General features: G+C 31.3%; 2 protein-coding genes, 1 long non-coding RNA gene and 1 pseudogene across 3 annotated transcripts; 3 read left to right on the top strand and 1 right to left on the bottom strand.

The window, feature by feature from the left end:
• Positions 1–7,053: 7,053 nt before the first annotated feature.
• Positions 7,054–8,624, top strand: LOC115970188 (receptor-like protein Cf-9 homolog). The gene is made up of 3 exons (XM_031089849.1): positions 7,054–7,057; positions 7,173–7,831; positions 8,181–8,624. The coding sequence occupies exons 1-3, from the start codon at positions 7,054–7,056 to the stop codon at positions 8,622–8,624; spliced, it is 1,107 nt and encodes a 368-aa protein (XP_030945709.1).
• LOC115970753 (receptor-like protein 9DC3) lies at positions 8,243–11,173 on the top strand. Its single transcript, XM_031090359.1, has 3 exons — positions 8,243–9,513; positions 10,434–10,535; positions 10,628–11,173. Exon 1 carries the CDS (start codon positions 8,772–8,774, stop codon positions 9,456–9,458), a length of 687 nt encoding a protein of 228 aa, XP_030946219.1. The 5' UTR covers positions 8,243–8,771; the 3' UTR covers positions 9,459–9,513; positions 10,434–10,535; positions 10,628–11,173.
• A 509-nt stretch (positions 11,174–11,682) lies between these two features.
• LOC115970752 lies at positions 11,683–17,016 on the top strand (annotated as a pseudogene).
• Positions 17,017–17,305: 289 nt separating this feature from the next.
• Positions 17,306–18,208, bottom strand: LOC115970758. Its single transcript, XR_004087138.1, has 3 exons — positions 18,121–18,208; positions 17,919–18,003; positions 17,306–17,764 (listed from the first exon to the last, which is right to left on the bottom strand). It is a non-coding gene; the product is annotated as an uncharacterized LOC115970758 (long non-coding RNA).
• Positions 18,209–20,696: the final 2,488 nt, after the last annotated feature.

Below are 20,696 nucleotides of genomic sequence, written 5' to 3'. Positions count from 1 at the left end.
ATGCCCCAAACCCGATACCCGGATTTGTGACCATGACCGGCATGCTAATATCAAGCCTAAACATGATATTAACAAATATCAACTTAACTTTTTGAAAACTTTTACAAAAGCTTCCCCTTTTCTTTTCATTCTTGTTTCTTTACTTCTTGATATAATTTTTCACTTGATAGTCAGAGCATCTACATTGTACTCAAAATATAACATAATCCACCAATCATTTAATTTCCACACTTTCACATAATACATCTCTTAATACTTTAAGATACACAACTTTTCATTAGATCCTAAAATACACAATACTACAAAGCTAAACATAAAATTGCTAATTTAGGATCTATACATATAAAACTAAAACCAGCTCCTTCCAAACTCGACTAAGGCTCCCTCTGCTCCAAAATAAAACTTGCTAACTGAAAGTGTGGAAGGGGTGAGCTACACAGCTCAGTAAAGGTAAGATATATGAGAATTCAATAAGGATGCATGTAAATCAAATCATTTCATTCTATGAATATTCGAACAAGAGAACATCTTTTCATGCATAGTATTTTATACTATTCATAATAATAGTTTATACGCTCTTCATAGAAAATAATTTTTCTCCTTTTTTTTATCTGGTTAATATTACCAAAAACTTTCGGATTATGCTTATTTCATTTCCTATAAAGTCACCATATGTATATTCTCATTACAAAATAATCATTTTAACTTAAATCAGATAATTGGCAACTTTGTATTAAACTAGAAACATCTTGACCCAATAAGAAAATCTTTCTTCATAAACATTTTCCCAAAAAATATTATAACTTTCATAGTCATAAACTTAACATTTCATAAAGAACAGGTATCTGATAACTTTTAAACATAACTTGTACTTTCATCAGAAGTTTTATCTTTATAGCACAACAGAACTTCAGAAAATTTTATCTTTAATGAACAACTTTTCTTTTCATCAGAAACTTCTTCTTGCCATGAGAGCTTTTACTTTTCACAATGCATTTTAACAAAATAATTCTCTCATGATTAATAACATAACATAGCTGTTCATAACATATTGGTTAGTCCATATTTGATAAGTCTGTACAAAGAAGGCCTTATCGCATTTGGGTGACCTTGTGTGCATGATATTGTCCTCTTTGAGAGGCCTGATGGCACATCTCCTCAAGGTTTTATTTCTCCCCACCGTCCGTATACATTGAGGAGAAGGCCTTGTTCTGATTAGAGTTATGGGCAGCCCCATTTCCTCTACTTTAAATGGCCTAGAGTTATGGGTAGCCCCATTTCCTGTGCTTTAAATGGCAAAACATATAACATTTTTCCATGGAAAACCAATAATTAACCCCTACTGGCTGAGTTCAGATTACCAGATAAAATAACCTGAAAACATTTCATATTTTATATCATACTGAAATTTCTAATTTTGCATAACATTTCATAATAATAGTATTTCCATTCTTTTCTTTAAACATCATGTTCGTGGAATCAGTAATAGCATCAATATGCTTAAATTATATATATAAGGTTTCGAAAGCTCACAAACATATCTTTGTCAGAATAATGATTATATGCCATATCTCTAATCAAAAATCTTTTAATGCATAATATACTTTAAAATAACCTCATGACTTACCAAATACCTTGAGTTTTCTAGTTTCTTTAAGAGAGTAAGAAGAAGAAATGAGATGAAGCTTCATCTTTCCTTTGTGGTGTTGACCGTGGGTTTTGAGAGAAAGAATCAAGAGAGCTTCCTAGCTCTTTCCTTAAGAGAAAAAGAGTAAAGTAAGGTGCAAATTTCTGATTTGCATGGACCCGTGGAAAATGGGAGCAAAAGAGTTTCTTTAGTCTTCTTTCTTTGAGAAAGTCAAAGAAGAAAATGAAGTGTTGCCGTGTAAGTACAAGGAAAGAACAAAGAAATAAGACAAAGAAAAGGAATAGGGAAAGAAGAATAAGAGATGAACCTTTTGGTGTAGTCAAGAAGTCAAGCAAAATATCTTGGGTGATTTACGTATATTGCAAAGGAAAGAAAGGATAACTCACCTTTTCAACTTTCTTGCATTCACACTCACTTTTCTACAAAAATAATTTCTTGCATTCACACTCACACTTTTCTACAAAAATAATATCACTTTGCATATACATACATACATATATATATACATATATATATATATATATATATCCTTACCTTTATAAAGTTATATCCATCACATTAAAAGAGCATATATGTTCTATAATATCACAATATCAAAGCATCATGCACTTAAAAGTAATTAAGATAATGACATGCACATAAACCCATAAAATTAATTATGAAATTAGGTTGGGGTGTTACATTATGCTCGTGTGATGCACGGCTTAATCAAAATTCATATTTAAATAGTTTTTTTTTATTAATTTACTTAAAATTTGATAATAGAATAGATAATAAAAATAAATGAATATTTTACTTTTAAGTAATATAATGAATGCATATTGTGTGAAATTAATGTATTATAAAATGCATATATATTACTTTTAAGTATTATAAAGTCCGTATTGTGTATTGAAGAGTTAGACCATAATGGATATATACTAGTGTCAGTTTCTTTAAGACCATATCCCTTCTCCTCGTGTGTATTAAAATGTTTAGTATTAAAAAAAAAATCATATATATATATATATATTGAGCTTTAAGGCTTAATTAATCACCAACATATATTTAAATAGAAAAACCTTAAATTTAATAATTAAAAACTATCCAAAACAATAATTGAAATCAAATTTAAGTGGAAACCTTAATTCAATAATTAAGAACAATCTAAATTACTAAAAATTTAAAATAAAGAAAATTTTACAAAAAAATTAATGAAAAATTCAAATCCATGTCAGTTTAAAGCAAAGCTTAGAAATATTGTTTCATGATATTGGCAAAAAATAATATACGAAAAAAATTAAATTATCTTATGCATTCTAAATACAAACATATTTATTGTACTCTTTTAATAAGTTATATATATATATATATATCGGTAAATATGTTTATATCATGAATAAGATATTTTTTTTCTTATGTATAATTTTGAAAATGTTATTTTAAAATAATAAAAATGTTTAATTATCTTAACCCAACAAATAAGTTACAAATTTTACTTTTCAAGGTGAGTTTCAAATAGTCAACCAACTTGGTTCTTAATTTTACTATTTATTTTATTCGAAAAAAATGTCTCTTTAATTTATATTCATGGAAGAATATATGTTACCGATTAAAACTCTTAAAATAGATATTGATAATCATAGTGAAATATCATATCAAAACCTCAAAAAAAAAAAAAAAAAAAAAAAAAAACAAAATAACTATAATAAACTTTATCCAAAAACACATGCAATAAAATCAACGCCTTACAAAGAATAAGAAAATTAAATACAAAAAAATGTTTATTCAAGAACCTAGTTTCAAATTATTAGGGTGACAATCTCAAGCCATGTATATACATTATGCACATATAAACATAACACGATTATTTTTAGAAGAATATAACACAACTAAAAAAATAATCAAAATTATTCATATTCTAAAATTAAGAAACTAATACAAATCATAAATTAAGATATAAATGTAGAAAAAGAACAAAGAATGTACCTGTTTATTTCCTCTATCACTTTGAGAGATGAAAGTGTAAGTATTTGACGAAATCCTAAACCAATTATTGTAGAAGAGAACAAATGAGACGAATTCATGATTTTAACTACGCGTGAGAGAAGTTTTTATTAATTTTTTTGAAGTTAAAAAAATAGCTTAAACAAAATGAAAAAAATAATAATGAAGAAAGAATTCTTACCTGCATTGTCAATTGTCATAGGATTTAGGCATTCACATATGGGAGTAAACTTCACTCCAGATATATATAAGTAGAGTTCCACTTGAAATAGAATTTAAATCCTATTGGAAATAAGTTTTTTAATCAATGTGTTTTATTGCTATCCCATAAAAAGGTGGAATGGAAAAAGTTCAAATGAATAGAAATAAGGAAACGTTGATGTATGTACATTATTTACAATTTTTTTTTTTTCCTTTATCCAAAAAATAGTTTGGTAAATCATTATGAAAAAGATAACGGACTTGGGTTGTTGCTTTTTTTTTTTTCTTTATACTTGTGTAGTAATATAATTTAAGTAAAAATAAATAGTAAAGAATTTGGATTGTAATATTAAGATTTTTAGTAACTTAGAAATTATAGATAAATTAATAATAAAAGGATTAGATGAAGAATTTGAATTGTAATCAAATTAAAATTTTATCAACTTAGAAATTATAGGAGAAGAAGATAAAGAAAATAAAATATTTATTTTTTAAAAATAAAAAATCTAACAAATTTTTTGCAATTTCCTCTATCACTTTGAGAGATGAAAGTGTAAGTATGTAACGAAATCCTAAACCAATTATTGTAGAAGAGAACAAATAAGCTGAATACATGATTTAAGTACGTGTGAGAGAAGTTTTTATTAATTTTTTTGAAGTTTAAAAAATAGCTTAAACAAAATGAAAAAAATAATAATGAAGAAAGAATGCTTACCTACATTTTCAATTGTCATAGGATTTAGGCATTCACATATGGGAGTAAACTTCACTCTAGATATATATAGATAGAGTTCCACTTGATATAGAATTTAAATCCTATTGGAAATAAGTTTTTTTATCAATGTGTCTTGTTGCTATCCCATAAAAAAGTGGAATAGAAAAAGTTCAAATGAATAGAAATAAGGAAACGTTGATGTATGTACATCATTTACAATTTTTTTTTTTTTTTTACTTTATCCAAAAAATAGTTTGGTAAATCATTATGAATAGATAACGGACTTGGTTTTTTTTTTTTCCTAATGATCTGCATACTTGTATAGTTATATAATCTAAGTCAAAATAAATAGTAAGAATTTGGATTGTAATATTAAGATTTTTAGTAACTTAGAAATTATAGATAATTTAATAATAAAAGGATTAGATGAAGAATTTGAATTGCAATCAAATTAAAATTTTATCAACTTAGAAATTATAGGAGAAGAAGATAAGGAAAAAAAAATATTTATTTATTTTTTTTAAATCTAATAATTTTTTTGTAATTTGGTGAAGCCACTTGACGTAACCACGGCTTCTAAGCTCAACTTTGATTATATAGTATATGATATGATATGATATGATATGATTTGGTTATATATATATATATATATGTATATATTACTTGGGTTTATTTATTTTGAACTCCTCATTCTCTACATTATATTAACTCACTTGGCACAAAAATTTAAAGGCTTAGATTAGATGAGACATATGGTATAAAATTAGACTCTAATTGAATTCCAATTTGAAATCTAATTGGATTTTCTTTTAGCTTTAGCTATTAATATATATATATATATATATATATTTATCTTTTATTTTAAATTTAATCAAATTGTAAATAATCAGTCATTAATTAAATCCCTCTACTTTTTCCCTAAAAAGAAACCGAGTATGATATTGGCTCCACAATTGTATACATGAATTGAAATTTTATAACACCAAATTAGACCTGGGTAATGATATCACAATGTCATATACTCTATAATACACACTTACCTTACACAGTCTATCACATGAATTGAAATTTTAATTTAAAAAAAAAATGATTTTAGTTAAATTGTAAAATAAGAATTTTAAAACACGATTTCACAATGTTGGTCATGAGTGTACCTTATAGGAATTAAGATCAATATAGTATTCCTTAAGGATGTTTTCAGAAGTACTTATATTTCAGGCAATGCATTGGAAACCCCTTCTAGGCCAAATTAAATCATAGTAAAATAAAAATGTGGGAAACCAAGAGGTCAAGAACATTTTTAGCTGCACAATATATAAGCAATGATTAGGAATTTCAAAACCATAATCATTATAAATGAGAACTGAGCAGTGATTAGAAATTCCCAAACCCTCTAAGATCTTGATTGGTCTTTTTTTTACTTGTGCAGTTGGTATGTGCCTAAATTAAAATAATTTAGTTAAACAATTAGGCCAGGGCCCTGGAGGATTATTATGATACTTGTTTATAAGGAGTTTTTATAAATCTCACTCGGAATACCTGATTTGTTGACTTTGAATTTTTTTTTTTCAAATAAAAAGTTAGTTTTATTAATCAATGAATCTGCATCAAAGAATTATGCTATATAGGTACTGTTCACTTTTCCAACAAACTCAGCAAAATACAGATTTTTAGGTAAATTTGGGTCCTACATAATTATTCACACTTTTGAAAATTATTTTACTATAATATTTTCAGTAATAAATTTTTAATTTTTAACAAATAAGTTATATCTAAACACTCCCAAATCCAGCTCTTCGGCTGAAGTCTACGCTAGTCCATCCAATAATTCATACTTAAAGTTCATTAAAATAATGTTACCAAAAGTTCATTAAAATAAGATTTCCAAAGCAATCCAGCTCGTCCGCTGAAGTCTACGCTAGTCCATCCAATAATTCATACTTAATGTTCATTAAAATAATGTTACTAAAAGTTCATTAAAATAAGATTTCCAATGCAACTGCACGCTGGTTAACACTAAAGTGACCCACAAGATTTCCATCAAAAAAAAGAAAAAAAAAAAGACCCACATGACCTTAATTTTCCAAGTCACTGGCCCAACCCATAAAATAAAGCTAAGACTAGGGATTAGAATTGTCTACATGTGACGTGCCTGATAATCGTTGTTATGGTCTCTCGTCATACCTATAAATATATATGTATCTATGCCATCCCATTTCCTATCTCTTCCTAAAAGAACTCCCAAAATATATCATATCATTCCTTCTGAATCTGATTTCTAAAACCAGCCAGAGCAAAAATGGAGCGGGTATTACTCTTACTCATTTGCTTCCTCTTGCTTTCTCAACCTAATAATTGTTCCTCTTCTCTCTCTTTTAATTCATCAACGCCTCTTTGCCATTTACACCAATCCTCTGCTTTGCTCCTTTTCAGAAACTCTTTTTCTGTCGGCGTTTCTCGTTGTGACGATTATTATTATTATCCTCCGAAGAATTCGTGGAAAATGGGTACAAATTGTTGTGGGTGGGATGGGGTCACCTGTGATACGATGACGGTCATGTCATTGCTGTCGACCTCAGTTGCTGTCGACATCTCTTAGTCTTTCTAAATGTGGATTGAAAGGGAGATTCCCAGATAATATATTCCACCTCCCAAACCTCCAGCTGCTTGAGGTAGGTTACAACTACAATCTCACCGGTTCCCTTCCAACGTATAACTGGAGTACTCCTCTCAAGTCCTTGGGTCTCTCTAGTACTGGATTCCCAATTGACATACCTAATTCTATCAGCAATCTCAAGTCCTTAAAAGATTTGTCCCTCAGAAATTGTAGTTTCATAGGTTCATCGCATCCAACATTTCTTTCAAACCTCACACAAATAACTTCTTTGGACCTCTCATATAATAACTTTGGTGGTCAGTGTCCATGGTCCCTCCTAAACAATGCAGGACTTACTTTGTTAGATCTCTCAGGCAACAATTTCATAGGTCAACTTCCAAATCTTTCAGCAAACTGGACAAAAGTTTCTTCTTCAAACAGTTCTTCCAATAGTCAGTCAGTTAGTCAAATTCCTTCCAATTTGGTATATCTCGATTTATCTCATAACTTATTGAACGGCACTATACCATCTTGGGTGTATGACATACCATCTTTGCAGGAATTATTTCTAGACAATAACCAATTCACTGGGCATATTGGTGAATTCCTGCATAACTCATTGGTTGATCTTCTGTTGAGTAATAACAAACTACATGGTCCCCTTCCATTGTCAATCTCTAAATTGGTGAGCCTTTATAGACTAAATGTTTCCTTCAATAATTTAAGTGGCAATGTGGAGTCAAATATATTCTCAAAACTCAAAAGTCTTGGAATTCTTGATATGTCAAATAACCCTCATCTATCACTAAGCTTCTTCACCCTCGCCACCAATATCTTGCCCAACATTTTCTCATTACATTTGTCTTCTTCCAACATAACTAAAATTCCACACTTTTTACAAACTGCAGAATATATAAAATCCTTAGACCTTTCCAAAAACCAAATCAAAGGCAATATTCCGAAGTGGTTTTTGGAGGTGGGGAAGGATTCATTGTACTATTTGAATCTTTCATACAACTTCTTGACAAGTGTAGGACACCTTCCGTGGAAGAACTTGGGATATTCGTTCTAACTTGCTTCAAGGACCACTTCCAATACCTCCACTGGGCATATCTTTCTTTTCAGTTGCAAGGAATAAAATAACTGGACAAATCTCTTCCTTGATTTGCAATCTCAGTTCTATTGTGTACCTTGATTTGTCTTATAATCACTTGAGTAACATGATTCCTCCATGTTTTGGAAACTTTAGTGACAATCTCATGGATCTGAATTTACAAAATAACAATCTTAATGGCACCCTCCCAACGAAATTTGCAAAGGGATGTCGCTTGAGAAGTCTTAAACTCAATGGCAACCAATTTGAAGGGTCTTTGCCACAATCATTGGTCCGTTGTAGAAATTTGGAAGTTCTAGATTTTGGTTACAACAAGATTAATAGCACCTTCCCTTGTTGGTTGGAAACTCTTCCAAAGTTGTAGGTTCTTATCTTGCGATCAAACAACTTTCATGGTGCCTTAGGAAACCCCAAGACCAAATTCCCATTCCCAAATTTGCGAATCATAGACCTCTCTCACAATGAGTTCCATGGGCATTTGCCGACAAACCTTTTCAAGTATTTAAAAGCCATGATGAATGTGAGTGCAGACAAAGGTGAATTGAAATATATGGGTGATAATTATTATCAAGATTCTGTGACAGTGGTGATGAAAGGGTTTTTCTTTGATTTGGTAAAAATCCAAAGTCTATTCACAACCATTGATTTCTCCAACAATAATTTCAAAGGAGAAATTCCAAAGGTAATTGGAGAGCTTCGATCATTGAAGGGGCTTAATTTTTCACACAATAATCTTACAGGTTGTATGCCTCAATCGTTGGGAAATTTAACCAATCTTGAATGGTTAGATCTCTCCTCAAACAAGCTCACAGGTGAAATTCCTATACAATTGGTAGATCTCACAATGCTAGCATTTTTAAACCTATCAGAAAATTATCTCTTTGGACATATACCCCAAGGTAAACAGTTCAATACCTTTATGAATGATTCTTACTATGGGAACCGTGGGTTATGTGGATTTCCAATTACAAAAGCTTGTGGCAATGATGAGGGACAACAACCATCACCATCATCAACCATTCAAGAAGATGATTTCGAATTTGAAAAAGGGTTTCATTGGAAAGTTGTATTGTTGGGGTATGGTTGTGGATTCATGTTTGGATTGGGTTTGGGTTATCTTGTGTTCTCAAGTGGAAAACCGAAATGGCTAGTGAATATTGTTTATGGAGGAAGACATAACAAGTTACAAAGATCCTAGAAGAATGCTCGTGGACGAACTCATTGAAGAAGAATTTAGTGGGTACAAATACTAGGTATATTTTTATATACTAATATACTTGAAAATATCTATTTCATAAATTTTTTGCTTCCTTAAAACTGTCTTTATATTGGTAAGAAGATTCTTCATTTTTAATTTCCTTTATGCAAGTTTGGAATGGTTGTACTTGTGTTAATGTGAGGCTTATTACTAGTGTTACTGGGTGCATAAGCTTCTTTGCTTCCTTAAAAAAAAAAAAAAAACCTTTTATGTTTAAGGTATAGCCATACCAGAGAATATATAGGCTACTACTATGTAACCACCACATTTTAATGCTTTATTTATGTCAGACTTCATTTAATGACCCTGCTTTATGCTCTAGTGTGAGAGGAAATTTCTCTACTCCATTGCAATTCTAACTACATCTTGTGGTCTGGGTATTTTTTTTTTAAAAAGGGGCAACTTCACTGCTTAGTTGTAGCTTCAAATAATCGGGTTATATTCTATTACATATTTCATTTATTATCATTATTACATCCTTGTAATATTACCTTCCTTTTATAGATTATAGATCTTGTTGGTTGGATTGCATGAAGAGTAATTATTTATTTATTTATTTATTGAAGAGCGGTGTTAATTACCCTAGTGCTACCTAGGATGCTTGGAGAAGTAGACTAATGTCCTCTATATTTTCAATTAGATAAGATTCTAAAATTACATATTGATTGTGGGGAAAGCTTAGAAACTTAATAAATTGAATATATGTTCCTAGTGATTTTTGCTGGATTGGTTTCCACAAATTGTTACATACACCTTTACTAGTTGTTTCAGGAAATTTTTGGTTATGGTTTTTCGGGTCTAAAATTTCAAAAAATTCAAAAAAAATGAAATACTTTTCTTATTCCAAATTCAGTTAAACTAATAATAAAGAACCACTCTTAGTAATTCTTTTTGTTGGAATGCTCTTATGTACAGGCTGGTGGCCCTTTCTATCTCTCTAACAGGATGGAGGGACAGCATTCATTCATAATTTAGATCACTGGCTAACATTCCATGACCAGATGATGATAAAAAATTGTATGTTCTTATTTTTGGTGTCTAATTTCTTGCCGTTTATTTTTAGGTACTAATTTGTTGGTCTTAATTTTTTGTGGGATTTTCTTGATCAGGGCTATGGTGCTTCGGTCCTTTTTGATGACAGCAATTTTAATAAAAACCATATCAGACCTTGAGGGTTTTCAATAAAATTGATTTCATCAAGGAGGAGCTTGAAAAGGCTTGTCCAGGGGTAGTTTCATGCTCTGATATTGTTTCTATTGCCATAAGAGATGGCATTATGCTCGTCTGTTCTTGATCCTTAATCTTCCTATTCTCTCTCTCTTTAAAGATATTTTTGTTAATATCTAGAGTCCTTTAGCAACACTTTAAGGTTTAGGATTTGATGATTGTTTGTGGACAATGATTCTTGAATGAAACTTGGGTAAAATGTAGGAAACAGACTTTAAAAGAGTTGGTACCTCTTTACATTTTTTTATGTCGAGAGGAGTCTATAAAGTAAATATTAGTTGTGGGGAAAGATTAGAAAGTTAATGAATTGAGAATATGTTCATAGTGATTTTTTCTGTTTTGGTTTCCACAGATTGTTAGTCACCTTTAATTAGCCAACTATTTGTTTCAAGCACTTTTTTATTATGGTTTTTTAGGTCGAAAACTTCAAAAAATTCAAAAAAAAAAAAAATACAAAAAAAAAAAGGAAAAGAAGAAGAAAAAGAAAGAAAGAAAAGAGAAATACTTTTCTTATTCCAAATTCTGATAAACTGACAGTAAAGAACAGCTCTTGGGAAGTTTGATGATGTGCTTGGGCCCAAATGCAGTTAGTTGGCCACCTTTCATTGCATGTGTAGCAACTGGATGTTTGATGTGAAACAAAGACAAAAGGTTTGTTGCATATTTGTTTTTCCCTTGATTTCCCATTTCTTTTTCTTCTTAGGAATTTAGTTGGAACATGCTTGTAAACTATTGTGTTGTATGATAGCCACATCGTATCATTGGGTCCTAGAGGGAATTAATTTTTTTGAATTAGTAATAGTGTGAAAAAAAGATTCATATACTTTGGAAATTATATGGGTCTTTCTAGGTTTGCTCTATGTTTTTTATGCATAGAGTAGCCTTTCGTATATATAACATTCTTACTTATCAAAAAAAAAAAATGGAAATTATATGGGAACACAAAGGTAACATTTTAAATTTGCATTTTACAATATTTTCCTGTTTTGTAGCAATCAGAGAGAGTAAAACATTCAATTTGTCTCAGTATAAATGTATTTACTTCTTTTCTGGGTTTGAAGCAAGGGAAACCAAAATTGACAAACTAGTTGTTTAAGGCACTTTTTAGTTATGGTTTTTCAAGTCTAAAATGTCAAAAAATTCAAAAATAAATAAAATGAAATACTTTTCTTATTCTAATTTCTGTTAAACTGACAATCAAGAACAGCTCTATATTGATAACTCTTTTTATTAGAGTCCTCTGATGTAAACTACTATACATGACATCACAGGCTAGACAACATTCTTTCATATTTCAACAGACACCTAATCTTAGGTGTCTTGGCCTCTTTGATCATTTGATGGTGCAGAGAAAACTGGGAAGATTGGCTATGAATTCATACAGAAGCACCTCTCTGACTTCAAGGGGATAGGGCAGCCAGACCCAACTATAATTTTTGATTTCCTTGTTGAGATGAGAATGAGGTGCCAAGACAGTAATAGGACCGCCACTCAGCCTTCTTCTTCATCCATGGCTTTATTGGAAATTAGTGAATCTGCAGTGGGGGATGTCATATTTGCAGACATTGTCATCTTCAATATCATCTGGGGCAAGTTTTGGCACTCACTACTATCAGAGCTTTTTAAGGGGGAGAGGACTCCTTTTTTCCAATCAGCAATTGATGGCTAATGAGGAGTCCTCAAGATTGGTAAGGGCTTATGCTTCAAATGACTGATTAATCTTTTGAATGGACTTTGCTCAGGTGATGTTGAACAGTTGAAGATGTCAGGTCTTAATGTTCTGACTAGATCTCAAGGTCTGGTCCGATGAAACTGCTCCTTGGCCTTCGTTAGTTTCTAAGTGTCAGTCTGGCCATAATGAACTCTTGAGATCTCTGTTCTTTCATATTAGTTTTTCATATGTTCTATGTTTGATTGTAGATGCTGTGACTTCTAAATTTCTTGTCTGTGCTAATTATTGAGTCTATATATAAAGGCAATGGCATAGAGTGTAGAGTCTGTAGACATTAGTTGATGCTTTTGGTTGGTATGTCTGTGTTTTAGTTGCTATGGCATAGAGTGTAGACATTAGTTGAAGCAGCTCAAAGATGCTGGGAAAGGCTGGTATGTCTGTGTCTTAACGAGGAGTTTCTATTTTAGCTTTTCATTATATTTTCTTATGTTTGATTGGTTGCTAAGAAAAGGAAAGAGAGGAAAGCTTTGAATTTTATAAACTTTAATGCTTTTGTTTTCAAGTTAATGACTAGCTCTCTCCTTAAATAGTCTTAGGTGTAAATGGGTGGAGGAATTTAGTTTTTTTTGGGTCTCAACTAATAAGATTTTTTTTTTTTTTTTTCTCTTGCTAACAATGATTACATTCTTTTTTTGGTAAAATGTGCATAGGTTTGACTTGCCTGCACAAACCATCACCCCAGAGATTCAAAAAGATCTGCGTTTACTAAAGGTGTGGTGAACTCTATTTTTTTCCATGTAATTTGTTTCCACGGCACTACTTTTCAGTTATGCTCAAATGATTCTCTATAATATTTTGATTGCTTCATTGTTTTTATCAAAAAAAAAATTGTTTCATTTTTGAGAATTTGCTTAGTTTTTCAACTTTCAACTTGTGTGCTTTAGGGAATGTGCAATTAAGCAACTTGAGTCACAGTCATGCAGAATTGGAATTAGGGAAATTATTTAAATGCCTCTTTGTAAATTAAGGTTATAGCTTAAAGTATAATTAAATCTTATTCTTCTACGTAAGAGACTGTTTGACTTTAGATAACTAACAAACTGGAAAAATAGAAATGATGTAGATGGTAGGGGACTTCCTATTGATGCATTTAATATGTTCTATAATATATATGCAGTCATTAACCTTTGACTGGATCCATGTTTAGCATTTGAAAATTCTTTTCTATGTATGGAATGTAAAATTTTTACTTACCAAAAAATAATGTTTGTGTAAAATTTGAGTCTAGGTGGGTAAAATACCAAATTGAAACTGAAAGCTGGTTGATTTTCCACGAGTTGAATTGGAATTGATAATATTTCTGCCAATGACGCTGACAGGGTTGCTGATCTTCTTCATGCCTTGTGTAACTTGAAAGCAGCATCCTTAGGCCTTCTGTAACTGTAACTTGTAAGCAGCATCCTTAGTGAGAGGGATTTACCCTGCACCATACGAAGATGATTTTCAAGGGATATAAATGATATCTGTTAGTCATATACTGCCAGTTAGTTTTCTTGTAAAATGGCATTGGCATACTCAAGTATAAAACTTGGGCTGTACTTGAAGTAATTATGATGGTAGTATCCTGGAATCTTTGATTTGTTGCATTATCTGGGATATTTATAGTTTCAATTTCAAAATGTTGATTCAGCATCTCAACTTCACTCAAAAAGTTTTGTTTGCATCATATTGACCTGCATGCACATGATTCTAGTTGTTTACATGAAATTCATATCAAGAAGCCATCAAGACACATCGTAATTTAAGACATGCTTTAAATTATGATGGGCTCTTACTTTGACCAAAGTGAGCATTCTCTTATCATAACATGGTCCAGATATAGGACTAGACCTAATTCATCTCGGGATTTCTTTGGAGTTGAACAAGTTTCACTCAAACAATCTCCCATTTATTTTTGAATTGTGCTGGAACTCATTTAGACTTTGTCATTATATAACTATCTAAATGATGGAAAGTTATTCAATACTCCTTTAGTAATGCTCTCTCCTCTCACATGAATGATGGGGCCTACCATGAATTTAATTCTAGATAGAGCAGGTTGTTTTTTAAAAACCATATTTATGAGTTTTTTGATAACAGGCAGTCAATGGAATTGCACTTCCTCTAAGATGCAACAAGCTCTGTTCAGGTAGCAGTGACGAAACAATTTGGCTTTGGACTGCCGTGCTGGTCAATGTGCTAATGTGATTAACCTTGGTGGCAAAGTTGGATCTGTTTGTAGTGAAGGCCCATGGCTCTTTGTTGGCATGCCAAATGTTGTGAAGGTTAGCTTAAAACCGAGTAATGTTTTGTTCCAATTTTTTTGTTGCCACATTGATGTTTTTTTTTTGGGTTTGGTCAGTTCATGATGTGACCTTGATTTGGCATGTTGATGATGCTGCAGGTGTGGAATACTGAATCAGGTGCTGAATACAGTCTCAATGGACCTGTTGGGCAAGTCAATGCATTGGAATCTATTAATGATTTGCTTTTTGCTGGGGTAGAGGTAAGCCACTTTACTAATAGTTTAGAATTCTTGTGTTCTCTTACTAGCTTTTATTCTTTCTATTTGATTAAATTTGGGTAATGTTGAGTTCCGGGTGTTTCCCTTTTCAGAATTTTTTTTTTAGTTGTTTGAGCAAGAACTTATCTCTTTATATTTAATGTACTTTGATATTGTGAGTCATATCCATAGCAGATGCTTGGGGTTGGTCAGTTGGTTGTCATGCTTGTCTCACCCACTAGAGTTTCCCAGTTTAAACTGGGGCTAAGACTCTACTATCAAAGCCGTTTGCTTTTACTTATTAAAAGGGGGGTGGTGGGGAATGACCAATGTTAATGCTCGAGGTCTCACTAGATTTTGGTGTTGAGTGTTTCTTGTGTGTACATCACTTATATTCTAATTAAAGTTGGTCCAAAATTAATTTAGTATTTCTTTTGATTGCAGGATGGTGTTATTTTGGCATGGAAAGGCACTTATGAAACTAACATTACATTTCAACTTGCCGCAACCCTTAAAGGCCACACGCATGGTATAACATCTTTAGTTGTTGGAGGAGGCAATAGGCCGTGGACCAAACAATAAGGGTTAGTTTTTCTCTTCAAGAATTTTTTCCCCCTGCTGTTGTATCTTTTATGTTGTGAGTAGTTAGTATTTGAAGAGAGCTTGATTATTTAAGATCGTTGGTTCTTTCTTCTCATTACTTGCTTCATCTATACTGGAAGGACTGTGGTTGGATTGTATCTCATTTAGACCTGGTGCTGACCTTTTGTTTTAGTGATTCTGTATTGTTCTTGTTTGAAATTTCCCCTTTTCAAATCTTGCATCCAACCAAATGATGTACTCTCCCTCATGTATTTTGCAGGCAACAATAACATGTCCTTGTTTTAGTGACTAAATTATTTATGTTAAATTGATTAAGTTCTACTCTGTAAAACTGAGCAGTATATATCTGATGTGGTACTGATATGATTTGAATCTATTAACTATCCCTTCTTTTTTTTTTTTTTTTGTTCTTTGTTTTTTGTTGTTGTCATTTTCTTTATACGTGCGCAAGGACCATATATCTTGTTTTGATTTGTCAGAAAAATAATAATAATTCATTTTTGTTCTTATATTTTGTTTCAGGTTTGGGATCATGAAAATTGGCAGTGTATTATGACATTGAATGGGCATGATGATGTTGTGAAGTCTCTCAGGTGCTGGGATAAGTATTTGTTCTTTGGTTCATTGGATTGCACGATAAAAGTTTGGGCTTCTACCGAGGATGGCAGCTTGGAAGTAATCTATACTCACAGTGAAGAACATGTAAGTTATTGAACCACAATTAGTTTCATTTACTTTCTTATTTGCTTCCCTTCTTAAGTAATTGAGTTGTGCTACAGTCGTTGAGCAGAAACTCAATAGGTATATTATTTTGTTGCAATGCCATGTTGTTGATGCTGTAGCCTTAATTTTTCAAAAGTGTCAACTAATTGGATGGTATGATTTTTCATGGTACAGGGCATCCTTGCACTTTCTGGGATGACTGATCTCGATGTTAAACCAATCTTGTATTGCTCTTGTAGCGATAAATCTGTCCACCTCTATGAACTGCCAACGTGAGTACAATTTTCCCTTTGTGAAAAATCTTTCTTCTTTTCCCTCTTGGATTTGACTAATATTAGTGATTATTGTTTTAGATTCACTGACAGGGGCAGATTATTTGCAAAACAAGAAGTCCAGACTCTTCAAATAGGTCCTGGGGGCCTCTTTTTTACTGGGGATCAGACTGGTTTGCTGACAGTGTATAGTGTATACATGGCTAGCAGACTAATGGCTGAGACGTGGCCAAGACTAGTAAAAGCATGTTTTTTATTAGTTATAGAAAACAATGTTCATTATTTTGAGTACATTTTCCAATGTACAGTATTGCGTATTTTGAGTAAATTTTCCTACGTACAGTATTTTGAGTTTAGAAATTCATGTTATTATGAACATTGGGGATAAAACAATGTAGTGTTATGATTACATATTGAAAATAAATAGCTATATACCCTAAGGCAAGGGTGAGGTTTCTCCATCTTGAATTCACCATCTTAACAGTTATTGTCTGCCCCTACAGGTGAACAAAGTTACAAAATAGTGGGATTTGATGATATTCAGATCTCCTTTTCCTCACTTTATTAGATGTTTTTGACGTCTACTAGGAGGTTCAGAATTCCATTTTCTAGCCATTGCTTAGTTTAGAGAACTTTTGCAAATAATACTGAAGAAATGTATTTCAACAACAAACCATATGCCTTGAAGTAGATCCTTATTTCTTATTAGATTACATGAATATAATTTCTTAGCCAATTACACTTTTTTACAAAAATTTTCTCTTCTATTAAAGAGATAGACCTTAGAAAGTCATTCCACACTTCTTACACATAGTGCTTTACTTGTGATTTTTGAATTAAATTCAATGGCATGAATTGTATGTAGAATCTATGTTACAGCATCTAAGAAAGTCTACTTATGTTTTAGCCATTGACAAAATTCATACATGTGGTCACATAATAGTACAAGAGACTTGGTTGTTATCTAAGATGTCAGTGTAATAATATGGCACACTAGCTTGGTAAGCTAGCCAAACCTTTGATTGTATTTCGTTGTGTTTGGGCTCTTGTTGTTTTTCCCTCTCATAACTGATTGGTGAGAGACTCATTAATTCAGCAGATCCAACTTTCTTTTTCAGCAAAGATGTCAAGTGGACTGAATCAATGTCATTCCCAACAACAACAATTTGACTGCTATCCTCACCTTGTAAAGATACTGATTCAACACCTTATGCAGCAAAAAGAAAGATCATTAATTTTAAATTCCTAAGTAAAACTTTGTTGAGCTTAATTGAAGTAATTGGGGGAGTAAACAAGTACATAAAGAGCATGTAAATTTGGTTCAATGCTAACAACTGAAAGGAAAAAAAAAAAATGATTACCTTGTACACCAACTGCAATCTACAAGGCCTTGGTCCGAGCATTCTTTTTGCCATTATTCAAGTTCACCTGGATCACTACCTTTTGCTACAATAAAGTTAATAAGTTGCAATTAGTATTACATTACATGACATGATTTGAATTTGGAAGTACAATAAGGAACAGAACTTCTAAATCATTGTTGAGCATGGTATTCACCACTACCTTCATTTTCTTCGTCAGAGAGTTCAAATTCTTATCAGGGAGGAGCAGGGTGATGTTTTAGATAGCTTATAATTTCTGGGTATCGAAGCTTGATATGACAAACAAGCTGAATGGGAGGGACATATATATATATATATATATAGGATTAATTTTCCACTAATGATTGAGATTAACAACATTTTGTTTGTCCTCTCTAGCTCTCCATAAAGTTGTGGGTCTACTACTTTAAGTGGCTTTCACATTCACACGGTTTCTTTATGAAACCCAAACGACGCGGTCAGCATAGGCCTTTTACTCGTAGTTGACCCTGGTCAAATATAAATAAATTTTTTAACAAAGATGACCGTTTTATTTTTAAAACAAATACGTGAATTTCAATTAATCCAATTGGTAAAATTTTTAATGATTAAATAAGACATTTAGAGTTTAATCTTCGTTTATACCAAAAAAATTTATTGGTGTCTTAGTCTAATAATAAAAAACTATCATTAGGAATAGATTTCATAAGTTGAAACTAATTAAAAAAAAAAAAGTACAACAAGTACAAAAAGTAACGAGGACAAAGAAAGCAATAGGATTACAAGATATTTATCTTTGCATGATTGCATCTGCCAGTGGACATGAATTCAGAAATGGGGGACTATCTTTCGTTCAAATACATGCCTCTGGTTGAGTAGAAGCATAACAAGATAATCATTTCACTTGAAATTTCATTTGGTTATTTCCAAATATAAGGATTGTAATTTAATTTTATTTCCTAGATAAACATTATTTTGGCACTACATGTATCCTTAAGTATGTAATATCATTGCTTGTGGACTGTAAAGTGTGAAATGGATCCATTATACTTTAAATTCTGAAGGATTATAGTCAAGATCAAACAAAAGGATTGAATTTTAATTCATAAATGCACGCCATTTTGGAATGAATCCAGATTAACCAGGGAATGAATCCAGAATAAATAAGATGTAAAAGAAGGGCTAAATTTTAGGAGTGACGATTTGTGTTCGTGTGTTGAATTTACGTTGTGTTGACTTATAAGTATTTGACTATATGGATTAACACAAATCCGACATATTTATTAAATGGGATAAGATCCCTCAGCTCTAACATGATCTATTTATTAAACAGGTCAGTTATGTCGACCTGTTTAACAAATTTTATTAAAGTGAAAAAAAATACAGATTTTAGTATTAACCAAATTAATCTAAACTATGAAAAACCAAATATATATATATATATATATATATAATTCATAAATAACAAGTAACTGTATCACAAATAATCATTCAAAATTAAATCATATCTTAATTTCACAAATAATTAATCACAATATGTCAAAAAAATAAACCACAACAACTAATGAGTTTATATACCTAGAGTATAAAGGGTATATTGATAAAATTTCATTTAATTAAATGGGTCAAACAAGTTCTATAAGTTAGACACAAACTTGGTACATTTATTAAATGAATTAGTCTAGCCAACCCGAATATAACACGAATCCATTAAGTCTCAGCTCATAACCTGCAAATTTCATGTCGTGTCAAATTCCTCCCCCCCCCCCCCCCCCCCCATTTTACACTTTCTACTCTTTTTATTTTTATTTTTATAACAAAGAAGAAAGTAACTCATTTTATATTGAATAGTAAAGTTACAATCTTTTAGAGCATTTTATTTTATTTTTACAAGTTAGATCTTGTAGGCCTTTTACTCGTAGTTGACCCCGGTCAAATATAAATAAATTTTTTAACAAAGATGACCGTTTTATTTTTAAAACAAATATGTACCAAAAGAAAAAGAAAAAAAAAAAGTGAATTTCAGTTAATCTAATTGGTAAAATTTTTAATGATTGAATAAGATATTTGAGGTTTAATCTTCGTTTATACCAAAAAAACTGATTGGTGTCTTAGTGTAATAATAAAAAACTTTCATTAAGAACAGATATCATAAATTGAAACTAATAAAAAAAAAAAGTATAACAAGTACAAAAAGTAACGAGGACAAAGAAAGCTATAGGATTACAAGATATTTATCTTTGCATGATTGCATCTGCCAGTGGACATGAATTCAGAAATGGAGGATTATCTTTCGTTCAAATACATGCCTCTGGTTGAGTAGAAGCATAACAAGATAATCATTTCACTTGAAATTTCATTTGGTTTTGACCAAATATAAGAATTGTAATTTTATTTTATTTCCTAGATATACATTATTTTGGCACTACATGTATCCTTAAGTATGTAATATCATTGCTTGTGGACTGTAAAGTGTGAAATGGATCCATTATACTTTAAATTCTGAAGGAATATGGTCAAGATCAAACAAAAGGATTGAATTTTATTTCATAAATGCACGCCATTTTGGAATGAATCTAGATTAACCAGGGAATGAATCCAGAATAAATAAGATGTAAAAGAAGGGCTAAATTTTAGGAGTGACGATTTGTGTTCGCGTGTCGAATTCACGTTGTGTTAACTTATAAGTATTCGACTATATGGATTAACACAAACCCGACATATTTATTAAATGGGATAAGATCCCTCAGCTCTAACATGATCCATTTATTAAACAGG

The sequence above is a fragment of the Quercus lobata genome, chromosome 12 (assembly GCF_001633185.2).
Source record: "Quercus lobata isolate SW786 chromosome 12, ValleyOak3.0 Primary Assembly, whole genome shotgun sequence".
In the NCBI taxonomy this organism is placed as follows: Eukaryota; Viridiplantae; Streptophyta; class Magnoliopsida; order Fagales; family Fagaceae; genus Quercus; species Quercus lobata.
The sequence above is the reverse complement of the archived record's forward strand: the minus strand, read 5'-3'. Positions and strand labels throughout refer to the sequence as shown.

Bases quoted from the DNA above. Each gene is read 5' to 3' on its own strand.
- LOC115970188 (XM_031089849.1), top strand. The intron at 7,832-8,180 runs GTGAGCCTTTAT...TGACAAGTGTAG, and splicing joins CATTGTCAATCTCTAAATTG to GACACCTTCCGTGGAAGAAC.
- LOC115970753 (XM_031090359.1), top strand. From the start codon at position 8,772: ATGATGAATGTGAGTGCAGACAAAGGTGAATTGAAATATATGGGTGAT.